This window comes from Pelophylax lessonae (assembly GCF_965119305.1).
Source record: "Pelophylax lessonae genome assembly, chromosome: 10".
Classification (NCBI taxonomy): domain Eukaryota; kingdom Metazoa; phylum Chordata; class Amphibia; order Anura; family Ranidae; genus Pelophylax; species Pelophylax lessonae.
This window is the reverse complement of record NC_138777.1, coordinates 48684978-48704858: the sequence shown is the minus strand read 5'-3', so window position 1 is coordinate 48704858 and position 19881 is coordinate 48684978. Positions and strand designations below refer to the sequence as shown.

Genomic DNA, 19881 nt, shown 5'->3' with positions numbered 1-19881 from the left:
CAATGCAAAATAATGGGCCCCCCTACAGGTTTGAGTCATAATGTACTCGTATGCGCTGCATACTAGCACATTATGACAGACTTACCTGCCAATGGAGTCCTCCAGCACTGCGCTGTCAAGGCTCCCCACCGCTTCCATCTTCAATCGGTCTTCCTTCTGGGTTTGGAATCTTCAGCCGCTTGAGTGGTCGGGCAGTGGTGACATCACTCTCGCGCATATGCACGGGAGTCACATCGCCGTGGCACACAGAGATGGCCGTAAATGTGGTCTGAACTACGAATGTGCGGTTTAGATCACATTTACTGCTGACAGGCAGGGGGGAGATTTATGACAGAAGAGAACCCTAGAGTCTCTTCTGTTATAAAAGCCCTGCATGTCAACAGATTTTGCATTTCCAAAGTTTAATACCACTTTAATCAGCATGGGGCCCATAAGCCAGTGCCTACTCTGCCTATTCGGTAATCAGGCACTTAGTTGGGTTTTGAGTGGAAATATACTTTTAGTGAAAGTGACCAATTTAAATGGTCTTGCATGCCTTTAAAAGTATTACTTAATATGTCTATGCTTTATAAATATTGAAAAAATGTACAATTTTTGGTAAATTTGATTTCCCAAGAAAAGGGCAGAAAAATAGTCAACTTTGTAAATAGCATCCCGTGTGTCTTTGCAGGTTCTTATTTATCCAGATCATTGTATAGCTAGTAAAGGTTAGTACAAGTCTAAGCATCCATTACTATTGTATCAAAAGAAATGTGTAGTGAGGGTTAGTTAAAGTATAGCAGTTAAAGTATACTAAAGGAAGTTTTTTTTTTAGGACAAGAGGGATTAGAACATCTGTCAGGTTTTTATTGCTGTCTGGTCTCCATTAAGGAGATTCACTCTCCCTATATGTCATGGTAAAAAAAAAAAATCCTGAGAGGGGTTATAACCCACCCTTACTCTATCCAAAATAAAAAGAAACGTGTTCTACTTTAATTACTATTGAGACATTTTTGTTTAGATCATTGCAGTGACAATTTGTGGATGGTTAAAAGAGGTAAGTTTCCGCGCTAATGGATATTGTTAAGGCTGCAGCCTACCCCAAAATATAGTCCAGAGGGCTATAGCAAACAATGTAAGAGTAAAAACGAGGTAAAATGGCGCTGCCTGTTAAAAAGTAAGAAATACACTAATATGGAAGGGATTTTAAAATATTATAAATATGGGAGGGATTAAGATATATGGAAGGGATTGCAAAAAATTTTGTATATACTAATAATGTGTAATTGAATGTAAAAACAGTAAATAAATCTATATAAAATCGTGATAAAAAATTAATCTGCACGTTGACATATAAAATCCCCGTATGGAGCATTATGGTGACCTTCAGGGGAGGACTGGGAAGGGGGGCAGGGTGGCAATCGCCCCCCAGGCTGCTCTGATGCCGGGTGAAAAGGCCACCCTCGGGGCTGAATTAATGTAGGGGCCAGACACTGTATACAGCTGCCGGTTGTCGCTACACAATGTATATATTTGCAAAGCTGCAGCGGAGCTGTATGAGTGTGCAGAGTCGCTCCTGCACCCGGCTGGCACAATACTAACATAGTCACTTCCCTGTCAGGCAGAGTGATCTCCACCCGACAGGAGCTTCCTAGGCCCCACCTGGCTTGATGTCATGTATTTCTGTTAAACCTCCTTGATTGCAATTAACATTTAATTATGTTACCACATTGCATCATGTTTGTCTTGCTTCATAACATCAATATCCATTATAAAACCAGGTGGGCATGGATGGTGAGCTGATTCGATGGTTCAACGGACCACTTGACTGGACTTGCCCCCCAGGCTTAAGGCTGCCAGCCCTCCCCTGGTGACCTTGCCTATTGAAGATATCTGACCGCATTGAGAAGTGATATCCAGGGATACTTCCATCTTAAAGCCTAATACCGTGATTCCTAGGAGAGAGGCTAATACTTTAAGGCTTACTACCCCTGCAGGGGTGCATATCTCTGGTGAGTGCGGGATACATTGGAGGGGTGCATGGTGTTTTTCCCACCCCACACTTATCACCGGATCACCGCTTGAAAATTATTGAATCACCATTGGTTTCAATGAAGCACAGATTTTTTCCTTTTTAAGCACCTTATGGACTGTGTTTGGACTTATTTACTATTTAAATTTATTTAATAATTTCGGTGACTTCACTGGACATTATCACAGCAGCACTTTGTCATTGTCACTTTATTGATTGCACATATCACTTTATATTCACCATTTATGTGTTTGCATTTATTTATATGTCAACGTGCAGATTAATTTTTTATCAAAATTTTACATTTATTTACTGTTTTTACATTCAATTACACATTATTAGTATATACAAAAATTTTTGCAATCCCTTCCATATATCTTAATCCCTCCCATATTTATAATATTTTAAAATCCCTTCCATATTAGTGTATTTCTTACTTTTAAACAGGCAGCGCCATTTTACCTCGTTTTTACTCTTAATTTGTGGATGGTTGCCAACCTGGATTTTTGTTCTTTATTTATTTATTAATGCAGTCACAAGACACTGGGGTCTGCGTATCAATTTTCACCTGGATTTACATAACACCCAAGATTTAATTAGAAATATGTGTGAATCTTCAGTGAAAACATTGATAAATAGTCCCCACAAATAATATATCCACAAACATGTAATATGTCCTTTTTAATGTTGAAAAATCCCTCAAAACCCTCAATATATACGACAATCACTTATTGAAAAAAGGATTGGCTTACCAGGAGGTGTAGGGGCTATTTATCAATGCTTTCATGCAAGAGCCATACAGCTATTATTATCAATGATCCACGCATTTCTAATTAAATCTTATGCAAAAAAAAAAAAAGTTGAAATATTGGGTGAAAAAAATTGATAAAATATTATTATAGGCATTTATATAGTGCCATTAATTTATTTAACTCTTTACATCCTATTCATTCACCACCCTCAAGGAGCTTAAAATCTAAGATGCCTATCTTACATATGTACACAAGCTAGTGCCAGTCTGGACAGTAACCAATAATCTGCCAGCAAGTATTTGGAGTGTGGGAGGAAACCCACCCAAACACAGGAAGATCATGCAAACTCCATGCAGATAGTTTCTTGGTTGATATTTGAACTGGGGACCCGTGGCTGCAAGGCAGAAGTGCCAACCACTGAGCCACTGTGCCCCTTAGGGCCACATGTTTGTTCCATACACACAAACATTAAACATGTAGCTTTTGATTGAACAGAAAGTATTCCTTAGGCCCCTTTCACACAGGCGGACCTTTCAGATCCGCCTGTCCGTTTTTTTGGCGGATCTGAATGGTCCCCCCATGCATCTCTATGAGGGATCGGATGTCAGTGGAGACATGTCCGCTGACAACCGTCAAATCTGGACGGATGGAAACCCTATTTTCCATCCGTCCAGCGGATCGGATGGGATCGGATGAGAACGGACTGACGGTCCGTTCCCATCCGATTTCCCCTATAGAGATGCATGGGGAACTGACAGCTGTGTAACCGCACACAGCGCGTAGACACAGCTGTCATCCTCCTGCTCAGCGGGGGATCGGCGGCTCGATCCCCCGCTGAGAAAAACGGAATCCGTTCCGACGGACGGATAGTGTGAAAGGGGCCTAAAACAAAAAGTCAATCAAATATGTAAAGTATACAAACTACTTGCACTTGGGTGCCATTTATATTGCCTTTAATTATAAATGGTACCAATTTGTGCATATCTATTGTGTTTGACAGTGGTCAGTATTATTTTATGTTAAAGGACAAAAATTGGCTTATTTTTATAATATTGTAACCATTTTTAAGTATGCTAGTGGATATCTCTGCGTGTTTATGGGACTACTGATACTATTAATGCTAGATTAAGAGATGTATCCACATGCTGGAATATTTCTAGTAGAAAAGAAAGTTATCAGTTATGTTGATTTACTAAAACTTGAGAGTGCAAATTCTGGTGCAGCTCTGCATACCGTATAAACCAATCGGCTTCCAGGTTTTATTGTCAAAGCTTAACTGAACAAGCTGAAGTTAGAAGCTGGTTGGCTACTATGCACAGCTGCAGCAGATTTTGCACTTTCCAGTTTTAGTAAATCAGCCCCAATGTGTCTTTGTGATTGGCATTTGACTAAATATGTCAGTTCTCATACAAATAAAACATGAACCAGTTTAAGAGTACTTTAAACATGGGAATAGCAATCTAAGCTCCAGCAATGCTCAAATAAATGTTGGTTTCTTATTGATCTTAATAGCTATGTATTATTTAGTGGTGTTTTATTCATTATCATTTATTATTTATTTATTATTAAGCTTCTACAGGGATCAGAAATCTTGTGCATTAAGTCTCTGATATCTGGCAGCCCTGGTTCTCTTCATGTAGATATTTAGCGTTACTGAGATCATCCCCACAGTGGCCATTACTGATAGCGCAATCACCAGCGTGTTTCCATCCACCGCCAAGGTTTTCTTTTCACCTGCAGAAAGGCAAAAAACGGAAATTTTGAAATTGTAGTGCAGAAGATACAGTCATTTTTTACCATGAAATGAGCCATATGCAGTATCCAACAAAAGACTATTAAAATTCCCTCTTCATTGTTCAGACTACAGAAATTCAATTGGCTGCTACAGTTTTTTTTTCTGCAAATATAAAATTTATTGAGAATAAATCGGGTACAAGCATACCAAAATACATTACACAGAAATGAAGGGAGTGCAACATAATCAAGTCACGGTACAGCATCAAGGGGTACAGAGGAGCAGCTCTGTAAGACTGTAAAGTCAAGGCATTCAAGACGGTTCAATCCTGCTGTCCCCAAGTAGAAGAACAAGCTAAAGCATCCCTCCCTGTAGGCAGTATATGAAAAGCCTAGCCCAGTTAGTAATTTTCTGAGAAGAAACAGGCGGTCCCAGCCGGAAACCGTAAAGAAAACAGAAAGCATCGGAAATAACAGAAGAGAGGCATAAGAAGAATGAAGAAGGGAGCAGAGAGGGGAGTAGAGAGGAGAAGAAGGAAGAGGGAAATAAGGGGAAAGGAAGGGGAAGCTACAGGACGTGGAGCAGAAAACTGCAAGTTGGATGGCAAGCCCGAAACACGCCAACCGCATCACCCTGCAAACAGATGAACCCACTCTCCAGACACAACAAAGAGATCCTAGATCCTCCACTTTTCCGCATGCTTATCCCCCCTGTGTTGGGAAGTCGCGATCAAGGGCTGCGGCAGTTTTTTACTTTTTGTTTTTTGAACTGAATATGGTCATTAAGAGACCAAAACAGCAAAATTATTGGTTTAAGAGCAATACAATAAACATTTCAACCAATCACACATGTGCTTTTAATTTCTGCAGTAAATAAGCACAGGGCACCATAAAGCTCATGGCTCAATGCAGCATAAGGGTAAATGAGTGAGTGTATATATAACTGCTTAAAGCAGTTGTATACCCCGCTTTGTTATTTTTACATACAGGTAAGCCTATAATACATGCACATTTCCCCAGATTTTATCTCTATAAAAACCCTGCAAGTACATGAAATATCTGCTGATCTTCCTTTTCAATGTAGCTCCCCAGCCATGTTGCGGCTGACCACATGCAACAAATTATGGACTTTGTGGTGTCATCCCTGCCCATTGTCTTTTGCTAAACTACCCACTATCAGATCTCTAGAACATAAAGGCCCCTTTCACACTGGCTTTCCGATCGGGTCAGTTTTTCAGGTGGACCTGATCGGATGCTCCATGCACCCTTATGGAGCAGCGGATGTCAGCGGTGACATCTCCGCTGACACCCGCTGCTATCTGATCCGATCCTTGAAATCCAGACGGATGGAAACCCTATTTTGGGGGTCTGTTTTCATCCGATCTCCCATAGAGGAGAGCAGGGATCTGACAGGTCTGTCTCTGTAAAGTAAGCGGAGACGGACCTGTCATCTGCCTGCTCAGTGGGGATCAGTGGATTGATCACCACTGAGCAAAATGGAGTCCGCCGGGCGCACCGCTCGTGTGAAAGGACCCAAAGGCTAGTTATTGTAGTCAATGATAAGAACTAGGAGTGCTGCATAGCCTCTTTGAAATATCACAGGAAGCATGCACAGGACAGCTCTGAATTTCTGATAAGATCAAACTGTATTTTATTTATTTTTGCTCTTCTAAAACAAATGCAAAAAACTAATACTCCTTAATAAAAAAAATTTACCAGACCAAAAAGGATCAAATAAGAGAAGTTTATTGTTAAGTGTATGAACGGGGACTCCTTGCCCGCACATGCACTGAGGGGTTCCCCTCTTCTCAAGCATGCGCTCATTAAGGCTACGTTCACATGCGGATCCGGAAATCATTGCAAATCGCGGGACGCCTGTGCGTTGCCCGTGATTTGCAATGGCACCCCAAACGCTGTGCGATGTTGCCGCGATTTCCGCCTGCCGAATCGTGGTAACATCGCTCAAACAAAATCGCGGGACGCATGACGCCCAAAAAAGGTACAAGAGCTTCTTTGTGGCGTCATGCGTCCTGCAATTTTTTTTCCGCGATGCTACCGCGATTCGGCAGGAGGAAATCGTGGAACATCGCACTGCGTTTGGGGTGCCATTGCAAATCACGGGCATCGCACAAGTCACATGTAAACGTAGCCTAATGACCAGAACCAAGCAAGGTTCATGTGAATGTCAACATTAAGGCAGAACCCCAGCTTACAGATGAGCCGTACACTGTGTGCAGCTGTGTAACATACAGAGTTCCTCTGTGATGAGTTCCATCCCATGTTGCTACACACTTTCGTCTACTTAATGTTGCAATTAGAAGGGACACAGCTGAGCCCATGCCTTCTCCACCAGTCCAGCATATCTCTGCCACCTCACTCCCAGTGACAGTGCGCAGTATGAAGTACACTTTTCAAAATAGAAGCGTAAGAGCAGGGACCCAGGAAGCACAGAAGTAGGAGAAAGAGATGGAAAATATATAGAAAAAAACACAAGAACATGGGTAAGTTGACTTATTTATAACATTTCATTTATTATTGCCAGGTTTATAGAGTAAGGGGGGTCCCCTTTAAAGGGATAAAACATAGGGAAATGTGGGGAGATGTACTGTGCATATGTTTTTTTTTCCTGACGCTTTAAATAAAGGCCATTGTGGCCAATTTCTAAATTATAGACTAAAGAAGATCCATTTTGTAGTTCCTAGTAACCAAAAAAATGAAAAAAATATCAGTACACCCAAAAGTTTGCCTTTGTAGCTGCTGAAAGGTAAAACGAGTAAAACCACCCAATGGTTTCCTTAATTCACTAGATTTGCACTGACAAGATTCCTCTATATGAATTCTTGGGCTATTGCAGCCTTTACAAGGAGAACCCATTCTCCCTGATGGAATTTCCATCCACATTATATTACAGTGATTGCAATAGAAATGAGACCACCCAAAGATGGGCAGCAACATTGTAAATTAAGGTGGGACAAGCTATGTGGCACCAGTTATGAGAACTCGCTGATGATGAAATATATATATATATATACTGTACACACATATCTATGAGAATCCTTCGGTAGACTCTTTACACCAGACACCACCTGTATGTAACTATGATTCAGCATCAGGGCACATTTATTTTTACAGTATATATTTCAACTCCCAGCAAATAAACAAATGATCCTGCACTGTGCCTGCACTGCAAGGGTTAATATAGCACCTGTTCGTATTGGGGATTTGTCTTTTCCCTTCCCTCCTATTTGGTATTGGATAGTCTGGGAATTAATTTGGACACTCTGTACTGAGAGATCCGTCGTTTGGAGTCTCTATTTAAATGGTTGCCATTTTGGATTTTTTACACTTACATCTATGTATGGGAATAATCTCTCGACTATTATTTTTATTTTTTTCCTGATGGATGGTGGCTATCTACTGGCCCATCTTTATTTGGTTTTCAACATCTTACAGATCAGATGCAATATATATATATCCCGGCTTGTACTATGCTCTGTTGAAGCAGATACTAGATTGTATTTTTGATGCTGTATGAGTGTATATAACATCAAATATGTGCATCCTGAAGAAGCCCAAAAATCAGGTGAAACACGTCGATCCAGATCTGCACCTGTATTTAAACTTACCTATCCCATTAAGTCGGGTTGACTACATACATGATTGTGACAATGTTATTGCTTTATTATCTTATCTAGAGGATTTTTAACATTTAAAGTATTATTAAATTATTATAATGTTTTTATTAATTTGTGGATTATTATATAATTATTTTTACACAACCTGTTGGGCACTTTAAAATCCCCTCTTTTTCCACCATCCCCTCCAAGGGGAGGAGAGGTGGGGGCCTCCTTTTGATTATTTTTTATCTTCCTGTTAGGCTTTAACCACTTGCCTACTGGGCACTTAAACCCCCTTCCGGCCCAGGCCAATTTTCAGCTTTCAGCGCTGTCGCACTTTGAATGACAATTGCGTGGTCATGCAACACTGTACCCAAATTACATTTTTATAATTTTTTTTTCAAACAAATACAGCTTTTTTTTGGTGGTATTTAATCACTACTGAGGTCTTTATTTTTTGCTGAACAAACAAAAAAACTGAAAATGTTGAAAAAAAACAGTTTTTATAGTTTGTTATAAAATTTTGCAAACAGGTAATTTTTCTCCTTCATTGATGTGCACTGATGAGGCAGCACTGATGGCCACTGATAGGCACTGAGAGGCTGCACTGTTGGGCACTAATAGGCAGCACTGTTGGGCACTGATAGGCAGCACTGGTGGGCACTGATAATGTGGCACTGATGGGCGGCACTGAAGGGCACTGGTAGGTGGCGCTGTAGAGCACTAATTGGCAGCACTCACGGGCATTGATGGGCACTAATAGGTGGCACTGATGGGTGGCACTGATGGGTAATGATAGGCACTGGTAGGTGACACTTATGATGGAGCACTGATAGGTGGCACTGGTGAGCACTGACAGGTGGCACTTGTGGACACTGGTGGGCACTGGTAGGTGACACTTGTGGGCACAATTTGCCCTCTCCTCTTCGGGACAGATGTCCCTCTGACAGCAGCTGACTGAAAAAAAAACAGCTGATCGTCGGCTGCTGTTTACTTTACATGATCAGCGGTCATTGGCTGACAGCTGATCACGTGGTAAGGGGGCGGGGTCAGGCGACTCTCATGAACTCGCTGATCACAGAGCGAGCTGGGCCACTCCGCAGGGAGCGCGCATGCTGCTCATGAATGGGAGGACGTCAATGTACGCCCTCCCGGCAATTAAGGTCCGCGCTGTAGCCGTCATTCGGCTATAGCGTGGGCGGGGGAGGTTAAAGTCTAGTTTAGTTTAACGTGAAGTTTAGTTAGTTTTGTTTTTTTAAATATCAGCACATGGGACAGTACTTAGGCCAACCATAGACAGTTCCTGCTGAACTGCTCGAGATTTAAACCATGTATGGGCTAAATATACTAAGTTGATCGACTTGGGTACAACCAGCCTGCTGGATCTTACTGGCAACACTATCTGTGTTGATGGTGGATTCAAGCAAATCGTATATGGCCTGCATTACATTAAATGAGAAGTGTCCCTTTTGCTGGTGCCAGATATCTTTGATGAAATCTTCAGTCCTAAGCTCCTTCCCCCACACCTCCGCAGCCATAATCTTCCAGTGCTGCTGGGGTTAATATAGCTGCTGGACCTGTCATAGACACTCGTCAAGAGTGCTGACTTTGCCTGCCCCCTCCTCCATTTATTAATGAATAGCACTCTATGAATGGACGATGAATGAAAGATCTGCCTCCTCCATTCATTAATGAAAAGCACTCTATGAATGGGCGATGAATAAAAGATCTGCATCCTCCATTCACAGAGTCCCTTTCAATTGTGGAAAATAAAGCAGAACTTCTATGAATTGAGGAGGGGAACAGAAAGGGTGAAGAGGGCATAATCGGTACTCTTGATAAGTGCTTATGACTGGTCCAGAACTTGTGTTAACCCCCACAGCACTGGAAGATTACCGCTGTGAGGGTATGAGGAGCAGAGGACTGTAGGTTTCAAGGAGACAATCAGCCACCAGAGCAAAGGACAATTTTCCTGCAAGTGCCATCTCTTGAGCTTTTTTTAAATTTTATTTTGGATAAACTTAGTTTTTAAGCTTGTTTTTACCTCTGTCAGTGGAAGTCTCTCTCTTCATGCTCACAGGGCCCTGAGAGATAAAGTGCTGCTGAGACTCCGATACCAAAGATCGTCTGTGCCTGTGTTTGCTGGAAGCTTCCATTGATTTTGTGATACAGCCTTTGGTGCAACGTGTATTTGTAGCTCCAGTCTTACATAAGATAACAATGCAGTTTATGTAAACCTGAAAGATACACAGCAAGTAGAACTTCAGCCAAAAATATCAAGATAAAAATGAATAGCCTATTACAAAGGTAAATTACCGAAATCAACTTTTCCTGCAATATTCACCTTCAGCCTAGAGATTTCCTCTGTGCTAATTTTTCCATCAGCCTATGATTGGACAGTAAAGCAGCACAGCGATGAGCTCAGCTCTGCCACTCTGCTTTCTCCTTCTACCAGCATGCTTCTTGTCAGCATGTGAACTGATTGGCACCATGTGCTGCTTCTTCCTATCACAACTCCTCACTGTTGTACAGGGACACCGAGAAGCTGACAGTAGGTCTAATTTAGGTACTTGTATTACTTACAGTCCCAGTAATAGAGGTCACCAGGACAAAGCGAGAGAGTAAACCTCATGAGAAGGGACAGAAAAAGCTACAAAAACCTGACATAGGTTCTAACCCTTCTCCACGTCATTGGAAACTGAGAAAAAAATATTTTTAGATAAACATTAAAGTAGAATTTCAGGTTTATCATGACTTTAAGAAGTTTGTTTGGCCAAGAAGTCCCAAAATAACTATTTCTATTACATAACTACACTTACCAGCCACTTTATTAGATATACCTTGGTAGTACCGGGTTGAACCCCTTTTGCCTTCAGAACTGCCTTAATTCTTGGTGGCATAAATTCAACAAGGTGTTGGAAACATTCCTCAGAGATTTTGGTCCATAGTGACATTGCTGCAGATTTGTCGGCTGCACATCCACCACATCCCAAAGGTGCTCTATTGGATGGAGATCTGGTGAGTGTGGAGGCCATTGGAGTACAGTGACCTCATTGTCATGTTCAAGAAACCAGTAGTGAGATTATTTGAGCTTTGTGACATGGTGCATTATCCTGCTGGAAGGAGCCATTAGAAGATGGGTACACTGCAGTCATAAAGGGATGGAAATGGTCAGCAACAATACTCAGGTAGGCCGTGGTGTGTATACAATGCTCAGTTGGTACTAAGGGGCCCAAAGTGTGCCAAGAAAATATCCCCATTACACCACCAGCCTGAACCGTTGATAAAAGGCAGGTTGGACCCATGCTTTAATGTTGTTTACACCAAATTCTGACCCTACCATTTGAATGTCGCAGCTGAAATCGAGACTCATCAGACGAGGCAACGTTTTTCCACTTGTCTATTGTCCAATTTTGGTGAGCCTGTGCAACTTGTAGCCGCAGTTTCCTGTTCTTAGCTGACAGGAGTGGCACCCAGTGTGGTCTTCTGCTGCTGAAGCCCATTTGCTTCAGGGTTCGATGTGTTCTACGTTCAGAGATGGTATTCTGCATACCTTGGTTGTAATGGTTATTTGAGTTACTGATGCCTTTCGATCATCTCAAACCAGTCTGCCCATCTTCCTCTGACCTCTGACATCATTAAGGCATTTTTGTCCACACAACTGCCGCTCACTGGATACTTTATCTTTTTCGGACCCTTCTCTGTAAACCCTAGAGATGGTTGTGCACGAAAATCCCAGTAGATCAGCAGTTTCTGAAATCCTCAGACCAGCTGTTGGGCACCAACAACCATGCCACGTTCAAAGTCACCTAAATCCCCTTTCTTCCCCATTCTGAGACTCGGTTTGAACTTCAGCAAGTCCACTTCACCACGTCTGGATTCCTAAATGCATTGAGTTGCTGCCATGTGATTTGCTGATTAGGAATTTGTGTTAGCAATCAATTGAACAGGTGTACCTAATAAAGTGGCCGGTGAGTGTATATGACCGCTGTGTACGCTGTAAAATACTGTAGTAGCATTAGCCATGGACAACTTCCCATCTGCTGCTGGCAGAGTTGTATAAAGTACTCGAAACCCATACTTGAGTAAAAGTACAAGTGCTCGATCAAAAAGTGACTTGAGTAGAAGTACTAAAGTATTCAACATTTTTTGTACTTAAGTATTGCAAGTAGTTTTTTTTTAAATTTTGCTACTCAAGTACTGAAAGTAAAAGTACCAGTAGTTTTGAAAAAAAAAAATCGCTACTCAAGTACTGAAAGTAAAAGTACAAGTACTGTGTTATGTAGTTATTAAAGAAAGAAGTCAAAAGTTTGAACATCATATTGTTTTTTATTATTTCAAATGCAGCTTTTATTTATACATACAGTAGCATTTATTTTCGTATGCACTGAAAATACACATGTTTTGAGCTTCATGAAACCTGCCATCTACTGTTCTGGCAGTGGTAATTTTTATAATAGTAACGAGTAACTATGCAGCGCAAAAAGAAAATATTGGAGTAGAAGTATTGAAATCATTGAAAAAATGTAGTGAAGTAAAAGTGGAAGTAGGAGAAAAAAATTCTACTCCAGGAAAGTACAGATACCGCCTTTCGGTACTTAAGTACAGTAGTGAAGTAGTTCTACTTAGTTACTATACATCTCTGGCTGCTGGAGCTAAAAAGAGTTGGGCTGAATGCTTCTCCTTTATTCAGGACAAGCATTGTATTTTTATCAGTGAATTCAAGGCTTCCTCTGATTGGTAGAAGAGGCGGGCACATGACATCATGATTTCCACCTCTGTTAATCAGAGGAAGCCTTATATTCATTGATAAAAATACAGGGGTCCTCCCGAATGGTGGAGAAGCATTCAGCCCGACTCTAGTTCCAGTAGCAGACGGGAAGTTGCCTGTACACATTGCCATACTGTATACTATATGTAGCTAATGCTGCATGGTTCTTTAACAAAAATAGTTTGTTGGACCAGCTTGGGCTGATTGGCTAGATGGGGAGCTAATCAGCGGGTCCGGCGAACACAATGTCTGCCGGGCACCGTGATCGCTCCCCATGGAGACAGAACGGCGGTCTGCTGAAGTAAACACGGCAGACCACTGTTCTGTCGGTGATGAACACAGGAATCCTGTCTTCCTCCTATTTAGGAACACAGCTCTCTGTGTTCATACAGTAAGTCCATCCCCCACACAGTTATAAAGCACCCCCTAGGCACACATTTAACCCTTTGATCTACCAATCCTGAGAGAGCTGTAAATTGGTTTGCTCCTCTCCACCCCAGTACCCCTCACGACGCATGGGTGACAACCCATGAGTGCTTCAAAACGGTATTAAAATCATCCCACTTAAAGGGAAGGACCACAACTCAAATAATGTGGAAACCTATCTGCCTTCCAGGACCCATCCCGGGTGTTATGTAACTGTGGTGTTAGTATATATATATATACAGTATATATTTATATCAGTCTCCAATGTGCTTACCTCTGGATAATCTCCAATGAATGCAAATGCCTCCATTGCAAACCTGTACTTTGTATTTGTTCCGGGATAAACCACCACTGTGTTATCCTTTATACACCTGCAACAGCAATAATAATGGGAATTAATTGTTGATGTTAATATTAACCAGTTGTGGACACTGGGTGTGCTACACACAACCAAAAAAAAAAAACGTCATTGAAGTATTCAGGGCATGTGTGGTACACCCTGTCCTTCTGCCTTGCTTCTACTCCCTCCTCGTATTTACTGGTATTTCCCAACTGTCAAAATGACAACTAGGAGTTGCTGTGAAAATGCAACACCTGCTGTTAAAAACAAAATCTTCTGACACAATGTACAGTACAGAGGGCAGGACAGAGGGATACAAACCACCATGGTTACTTTATGTAAAGTATCTGTTTCAATCATCTCCAGATCAAAGGAATGAGCTTTGATCTGCATGTGATGTGTTCCTTTTAACCAGTTTTACGCAAATCAGCTCTACTTAAAGTGGTGTTCCAGCCTCCCCTCTCCCCCTCCAAAAATGAAAAGTCAGCAGCTACAGATACTGTACACATACTGCAGCTGCTGACTTTTATTATTAGGACACTTACCTGTACTAGAGTCCAGCGATGTTTCCATCGGCTGTCGGGTGCTGCCGCCGCCATTGCCGGTGGGGGAACCCGGCAGTGAAGCCTTGCAGGTTCACGGGCGAGTCCCTAATGCGCATGGCTCGGTGGCGGGGGAAGGAGGAGGGGGCCAAACTTCCGAGGGACAGCGCTGCAGCGCCGTCTCCTGGAAGTGGGGAAGGGTACCTGTCAAAAAAATGTACCCCCCCCCCCCCATTGAAAGGTGCCATATGTGGCACCGGAGGGGGGAGGAAGCAAATGAGCGGAAGTTCCACTTTTAGGTGGAACTTCGCTTTAACTACTTTCCATTCCCCTCTTAGTTATTATTTTCCTGCAGATTTTTTTGTTTTTCCATTTTTCTGTCCTTTAACATTTTTTTCATTGTTATTCATTTTCTTTGTTATTTTTTTGTCTACTGTCACATTAAAAATAAAATGCAAAAGTAAAAAACAATAATTGCATTGCTTTGTACCAAGATCCTAATTTAGTTTAATTTTAAATTGGTCAAATTGTAGAATCAAATGTATACTTTTTATTTATGGTGTGCAAAGTTGATTTTTCAATTTTGTTTTTCCGTGGTCAGATCAAAAACCATTGCTTACATTGTTTTTAAAATGTTAAAAGTATGAAAAAGTATTTCCCAATAGGGAACCCTAAAAATGGATCAGATATTTTACACTGAAGACTTCCGATTACCTCTTTTTCCTTTCCTATTGAAAACCAATTTGAATAGCACAGTTGTGAGAAGCTGCACCTTATATATTCTCTTGTGATAAGTAACAACATAGAGCTATTTCTGGGGTCCAGACAAGGGGAAAATGCATGGATATTTTGTCTATTCTTAATAGCTCAAAATTTCTTTGCTGTTATTATTAATATGTCATAAACTCGCATTTAGTGTGGCATGAGACTTGTTGTTGTTGTTCAGTCGTTTAGTCATGTTCGACTCTTCGTGACCCCATGGACCATAGCTTGCCAGGCTTTTCTGTCCTCTGCTGCCTCCCGAAGCTTGCTTAACTTCATGTTCATTGTTTCGTTGATAGGGATAAACAGTGAAGAGGCGCCTCTAATTGTAGACTTTGTAGCTATTTAATAAGATATAATAAAAACTCAAATCAGTTCAAGATTACAAGTGTAGTAGGTAGAAAATGATCCCAGGTGCTCCAAAAAAGGTGTGTTCATCATCTTTATGTGGATGCCGCCATCGAATTTGGTCTCCTCTCTTCATCGTTATGCCGGCAGTAATGGTGGATGGTACTAGAATGGGAATGAGGCGTCATGGCACAGATGCCATGAAGAAGGAGCGCGGCTGCCTATCCATCGGCAGCAGACACACTCAGAAATGCATCGCAGCTTTGTGACGTCATCCAGTCACGACGCCAGAGCTTCACGCTTCCCAAGCCTCGATTTCGTTTGGTTGCTCTCCTAGCCTCGCTCCCGTTCCAGTTCCATCCACCGTTACTGCCGGCATTATGGTGAAGAGGGGAGAGCGAATTCGATGGCGACGTCCACATAAAGATGACGAACACACCTTTCTTGGAGCACCCAGGATCGTTTTCTACCTACTACACTTGTAATCTTGAACTGATGTGAGATTTTATTATATTTTATTAAATAGCTACAAAGTCTACACTTAGAGGCGCCTCTTCTCTGTTTATCCCTAGCTTCGTTGGAACCTTTAGCTTATGTGTAATTGATGGCAGCCCTACATGTTGGACTTTCTATATCATTTTATAGAACATTATGGAATTTGATAGATTGTGCAGCTGATGCGCCTGATTCATGTTTATTTTAATTGTTTCAATGATGTCATCTATCCATCTTGTTTTCTAATGTCCTCTTCTCCTTTTTCCTTCCATGTTTCTAAGCATCAGGGTCTTTTCCAATGAGTCCTCTCTTTGCATTAGCTGGCCAAAGTACTCAAGTTTCAGCTTCAGGATCTGTCCTTCCAGTGAATATTAAGGGTTGATTTCCTTCAGGATTGACTGGTTTGATCTTCTTGCGTCCAAAGGACTTTCAAGAGTCTTCTCCAACACCATAGTCCAAAAGCATAAATTCTTCGGCTTTCAGCCTTCCTTATGGTCCAACTTTCACAGCCATAGGATACTACTGGGAATACCATAGCTTTGACAATACAGCACTTTGTCGGTAGTGTGATGTCTTTTTGTCTAGGTTTGCCATTGCTTTCCTCCCAAGAAGCAAGCGTCTCTTAATTTCATGGCTACAGTCATGTAGGCATGAGACTACAGCACTTCAAATAATTTGAAAGCAGGACACTAAAAAGGTTATACAAAAGAGACCTGTTTAGGGTCGGGGCTGTTCTGTGACGTCATTACGCATGCCGGTCAGTCCCAATGCGGTGCTGTACTTATCCACTTATTGGTTGTTTCTACTGTCATGTGAATGTACCTTCCTTTTAAATAAATTAAGTTTTATGCATTCTTCACCATGAGGCTTCTCTATTGTGTTATCTGGGTACTGTCCGTGGAACACTGTGATGGTTAAAGTGTGATATAAAGTGCCCTTGGGTGGTATCCATTGGTGTCATTAACTTGGAGCTGACTACCTGGACCCCCAGTGTTATGCAAAAGTGCAAATTAAACTCTTTGTGTTGAGATCCAAATTTCTGGTAAAAAGCTGTTCATGGAGGAGCAGCACCTGAACACTGGAAGCACTTTTATTTGCATTTCAATGTCACTAAAAACACCTTAATTCACTTGATGGACTTTAGATTGATTTTGTGGATATTTTATATACCCGTATTTTCCGGTGTATAAGACGACTGGGCGTTTAAGACGACCCCCCTATTACATGATCTACCGGTAATACTTATACTTAGGTTACCTTGGAGATATTATACTCGGCGTATAAGACGACCTCCCATTTTTGGGGCATTTTTTTGAGGTTCAAAAGTAGTCTTATACGCCAGAAAATACAGTACATTTATTATTCATTTCCTATTTGAACTTTTGGGTGATTTATTGCATTGTATGCACACGAGTTTGATTTTTAATGTGAATATTATTTATTTATTGACACTTTTGTATTGGATGAATTTATGATTTGCTCTGATTTATTTATGTTGGGTTTATATGTGCACATATTATTTTGTATAACATTTTTAAACCTCAGTTGTGTCCTTGGACTGCATGGATGGTTTCAGGTTGATACTGGTGCTTTTTTTCTTAAGAAATTCAAAAAGAAAATATGAAAAAAAATGTGAATGAATATTTTATTGCCTTCAGTCATATTTCTCTTTCTTCTTAGCACCTTTGGTAAATAAAACCTGTTGCTTACATAGGTCAGTAGCTCAAGTTGAAATGTATATAAACTGGTTTATGAGACAGTGGAGTTACGCTCCCTTTATTGGAAACTCAGTTTGAGATTTCTTTAGACAGCGCAAGGAAAACAGATATTATCCAGAAAGAATAAATTTGAACCCAAAAGCCCATGCTACACTTTCGCTGGCATTGCTCTGTCACTGCAGAATCTCCTTTACCAGCTAGTGATTGGCGCCCTGCTAATCTTGGCAGCAAGAGAGCAACATTGTACAAATAGGCAAGTACTTTTATGCTCTCTATAGCAATTCTGTTCCCTGCAAGTTATCATCTACGACAGGATTCCAAGTGTCTGGACAACAAATTTGAAGCAAGCACTGTAGCCAATGGCAAACGTTCAAGTGTTGTTTGTTGCCAGGGTGGATATGTATCAATGAAATGCTGTGTCTGTGAGAGTATTCCTTTGATAGATTGTGACAGATATGTCTAGCTTCCCTCTGACAACAAGCAACAATGGGACTTTTATTCTTTTTTTTTTTTTTTTGGCTCAATGAATTCCTCCAAAGCCTGTACAGACAGCAGAACAAGATACATAACAGACACTATTTACAATGCTAATTATTTCAGTGTGGTGACAGATAATAAAATCTGTAATTTCAGTCAATAAGTAAAAAAGTAATAGAACATACCCATTTTCGATGATGTTATAGAAGATGGGATCAGACGGATTGTCATGTGGCGTGGCCCTACAGGACTCCACAAATAACTCGATATTGGGCACTGATGAAGAAACTTGAATCTCCATATACAGTAGTTCCTTCAGTATGACCTCCAAAGGAGACTGCGTGTTCACCTCCACAAACTGACCGTCTGTAAAGAACTGGATCTTGTAGGTAAAATTACCAAAGCCAGCCTCAGTGAATATGAAATCTGACCTATGGGCACGGAATGAAGCCGATACTCTGTTCTTTTTAGGGAAGGAACAGTTAAAGGGGATAGAAATACCATTTTGTCTTGTGATCATAGAGGATGTGTCGTGGTTGGTGGCTGTGTTTTTGAAAACTATATTTTCTTCCGTTTCCTATAAAATATAAAATCAACAAAGAGGCAATGACAAGGTGCCAAGGGAATGCCACAAACACTGAAAGAAATAGATATATATACAGCCCTGCAAGTGACTGGCACCTTCTTTCCATTTTTAATAAATATTATGTAATGTAATAATTTTCTAGGGTTTTTGTATGGAAAGTTCGGCCATACTAAAGGAGACATTTTCTTGTTTCTGCCAACATATTATCAGGTCATCATTTTATGTAGCACAGACTTTCTCAGCCTTTTTTTTTACCCAAGAGGATTCATTTCAGGGATTCATCCCTTGGCGTATACTGCCCTAAATGTTAGTACTACTTGATGGACTGTCCAGCTGCAGCAACTTTCCACCTCCCAGAGTTTTACAGGTTGCCAGCAGCAGGGCTGGATGGTTCGCCTGCACTTTCTGCCTGTCAGAGAATGGTTCACAGAAGAACTGGCACATCTGCCAATGCTCAGCAGGATCGCAGATTGCGGGCACTCAGGCGTTTACCCGTGCAAATGCGCGTGCAGCCACGAACTGCTGTGAATATTGATGCGCAATTATGCACATGCATGCGCCACAGAGTGCACGCAATGCGTGACAGATCATGGCACCCAGTGGCCTGGCCCCAAGTCAGCAGTCTAATCCACAAGTTGCTCGATGATTTTCAGCTCTCGTGTGTGTTCCCTTGTTTTGCTTCTACTGTTACTGGATTCCCTGTTGCCGACCCGGCTTGCCTTTGACCTGTCGTGTCTCCAACCCTGGCTTCTGACCCATGGCTTGTTCTACTGATGCTGTTTCTGCCTATTCACCTGCGTATGACCTCGGCTTACTCTCCAGACTGCGCTGCTGCCTGATTTTCAGTGTATGACCCCGGCTTGTTCCTGATTCTGCTCCCTGCCTCTGCTCCTGACTGATATACCGTGTATGACTACTGGTTTGGCTCCTGACCTTGTTTCTGGCTTTCCCTACTGCTAAGTATCACCTGGTACATCTAAAGGAACTCCTACCCTGCAGTGCATCCTGCTTGTCTGGCTGTTATCCAGTGAGCATCCTCTGTGCACTTCCGCCTATCGCAGCTGGCAACCTCTGCTTTTTTGGACATAGAATTCCCTGTCTTCACAGGTGCTTTGCCCTGAGCCGCAAGGGAAGCCTTCTCAGCACTCTGACCAGGTACGTGACACTACCTGTATGAAAATTCTAGTAATGAATGAACAGAAGGTAAATGCTTCTAGAGCTTAGGAAAGTTCTGGAACTTATAGGGTGGAGGGGCAGAGCTAAGACCTGAATATTTATGGGATTTCTTCCAATCTCTGGGTG

The 19881-nt window shown here is 41.6% G+C and overlaps 1 protein-coding gene across 1 annotated transcript in view; it reads right to left on the bottom strand.

Annotated features, from left to right (window-relative positions):
* Nucleotides 1–4345: 4345 nt before the first annotated feature.
* The window catches only part of LOC309565930 (uncharacterized protein), a gene marked incomplete at both ends in the record, with an annotated part of 53823 nt that continues 38287 nt past the window's right edge, over nucleotides 4346–19881 (bottom strand). The window contains 4 exons of the mRNA XM_082270960.1: nucleotides 4346–4497; nucleotides 10159–10351; nucleotides 13586–13682; nucleotides 18179–18570. Of these exons, the coding sequence (XP_082127086.1) occupies nucleotides 4346–4497; nucleotides 10159–10351; nucleotides 13586–13682; nucleotides 18179–18570 (834 nt within the window). The remainder of the gene's footprint in view (nucleotides 4498–10158; nucleotides 10352–13585; nucleotides 13683–18178; nucleotides 18571–19881) is intronic.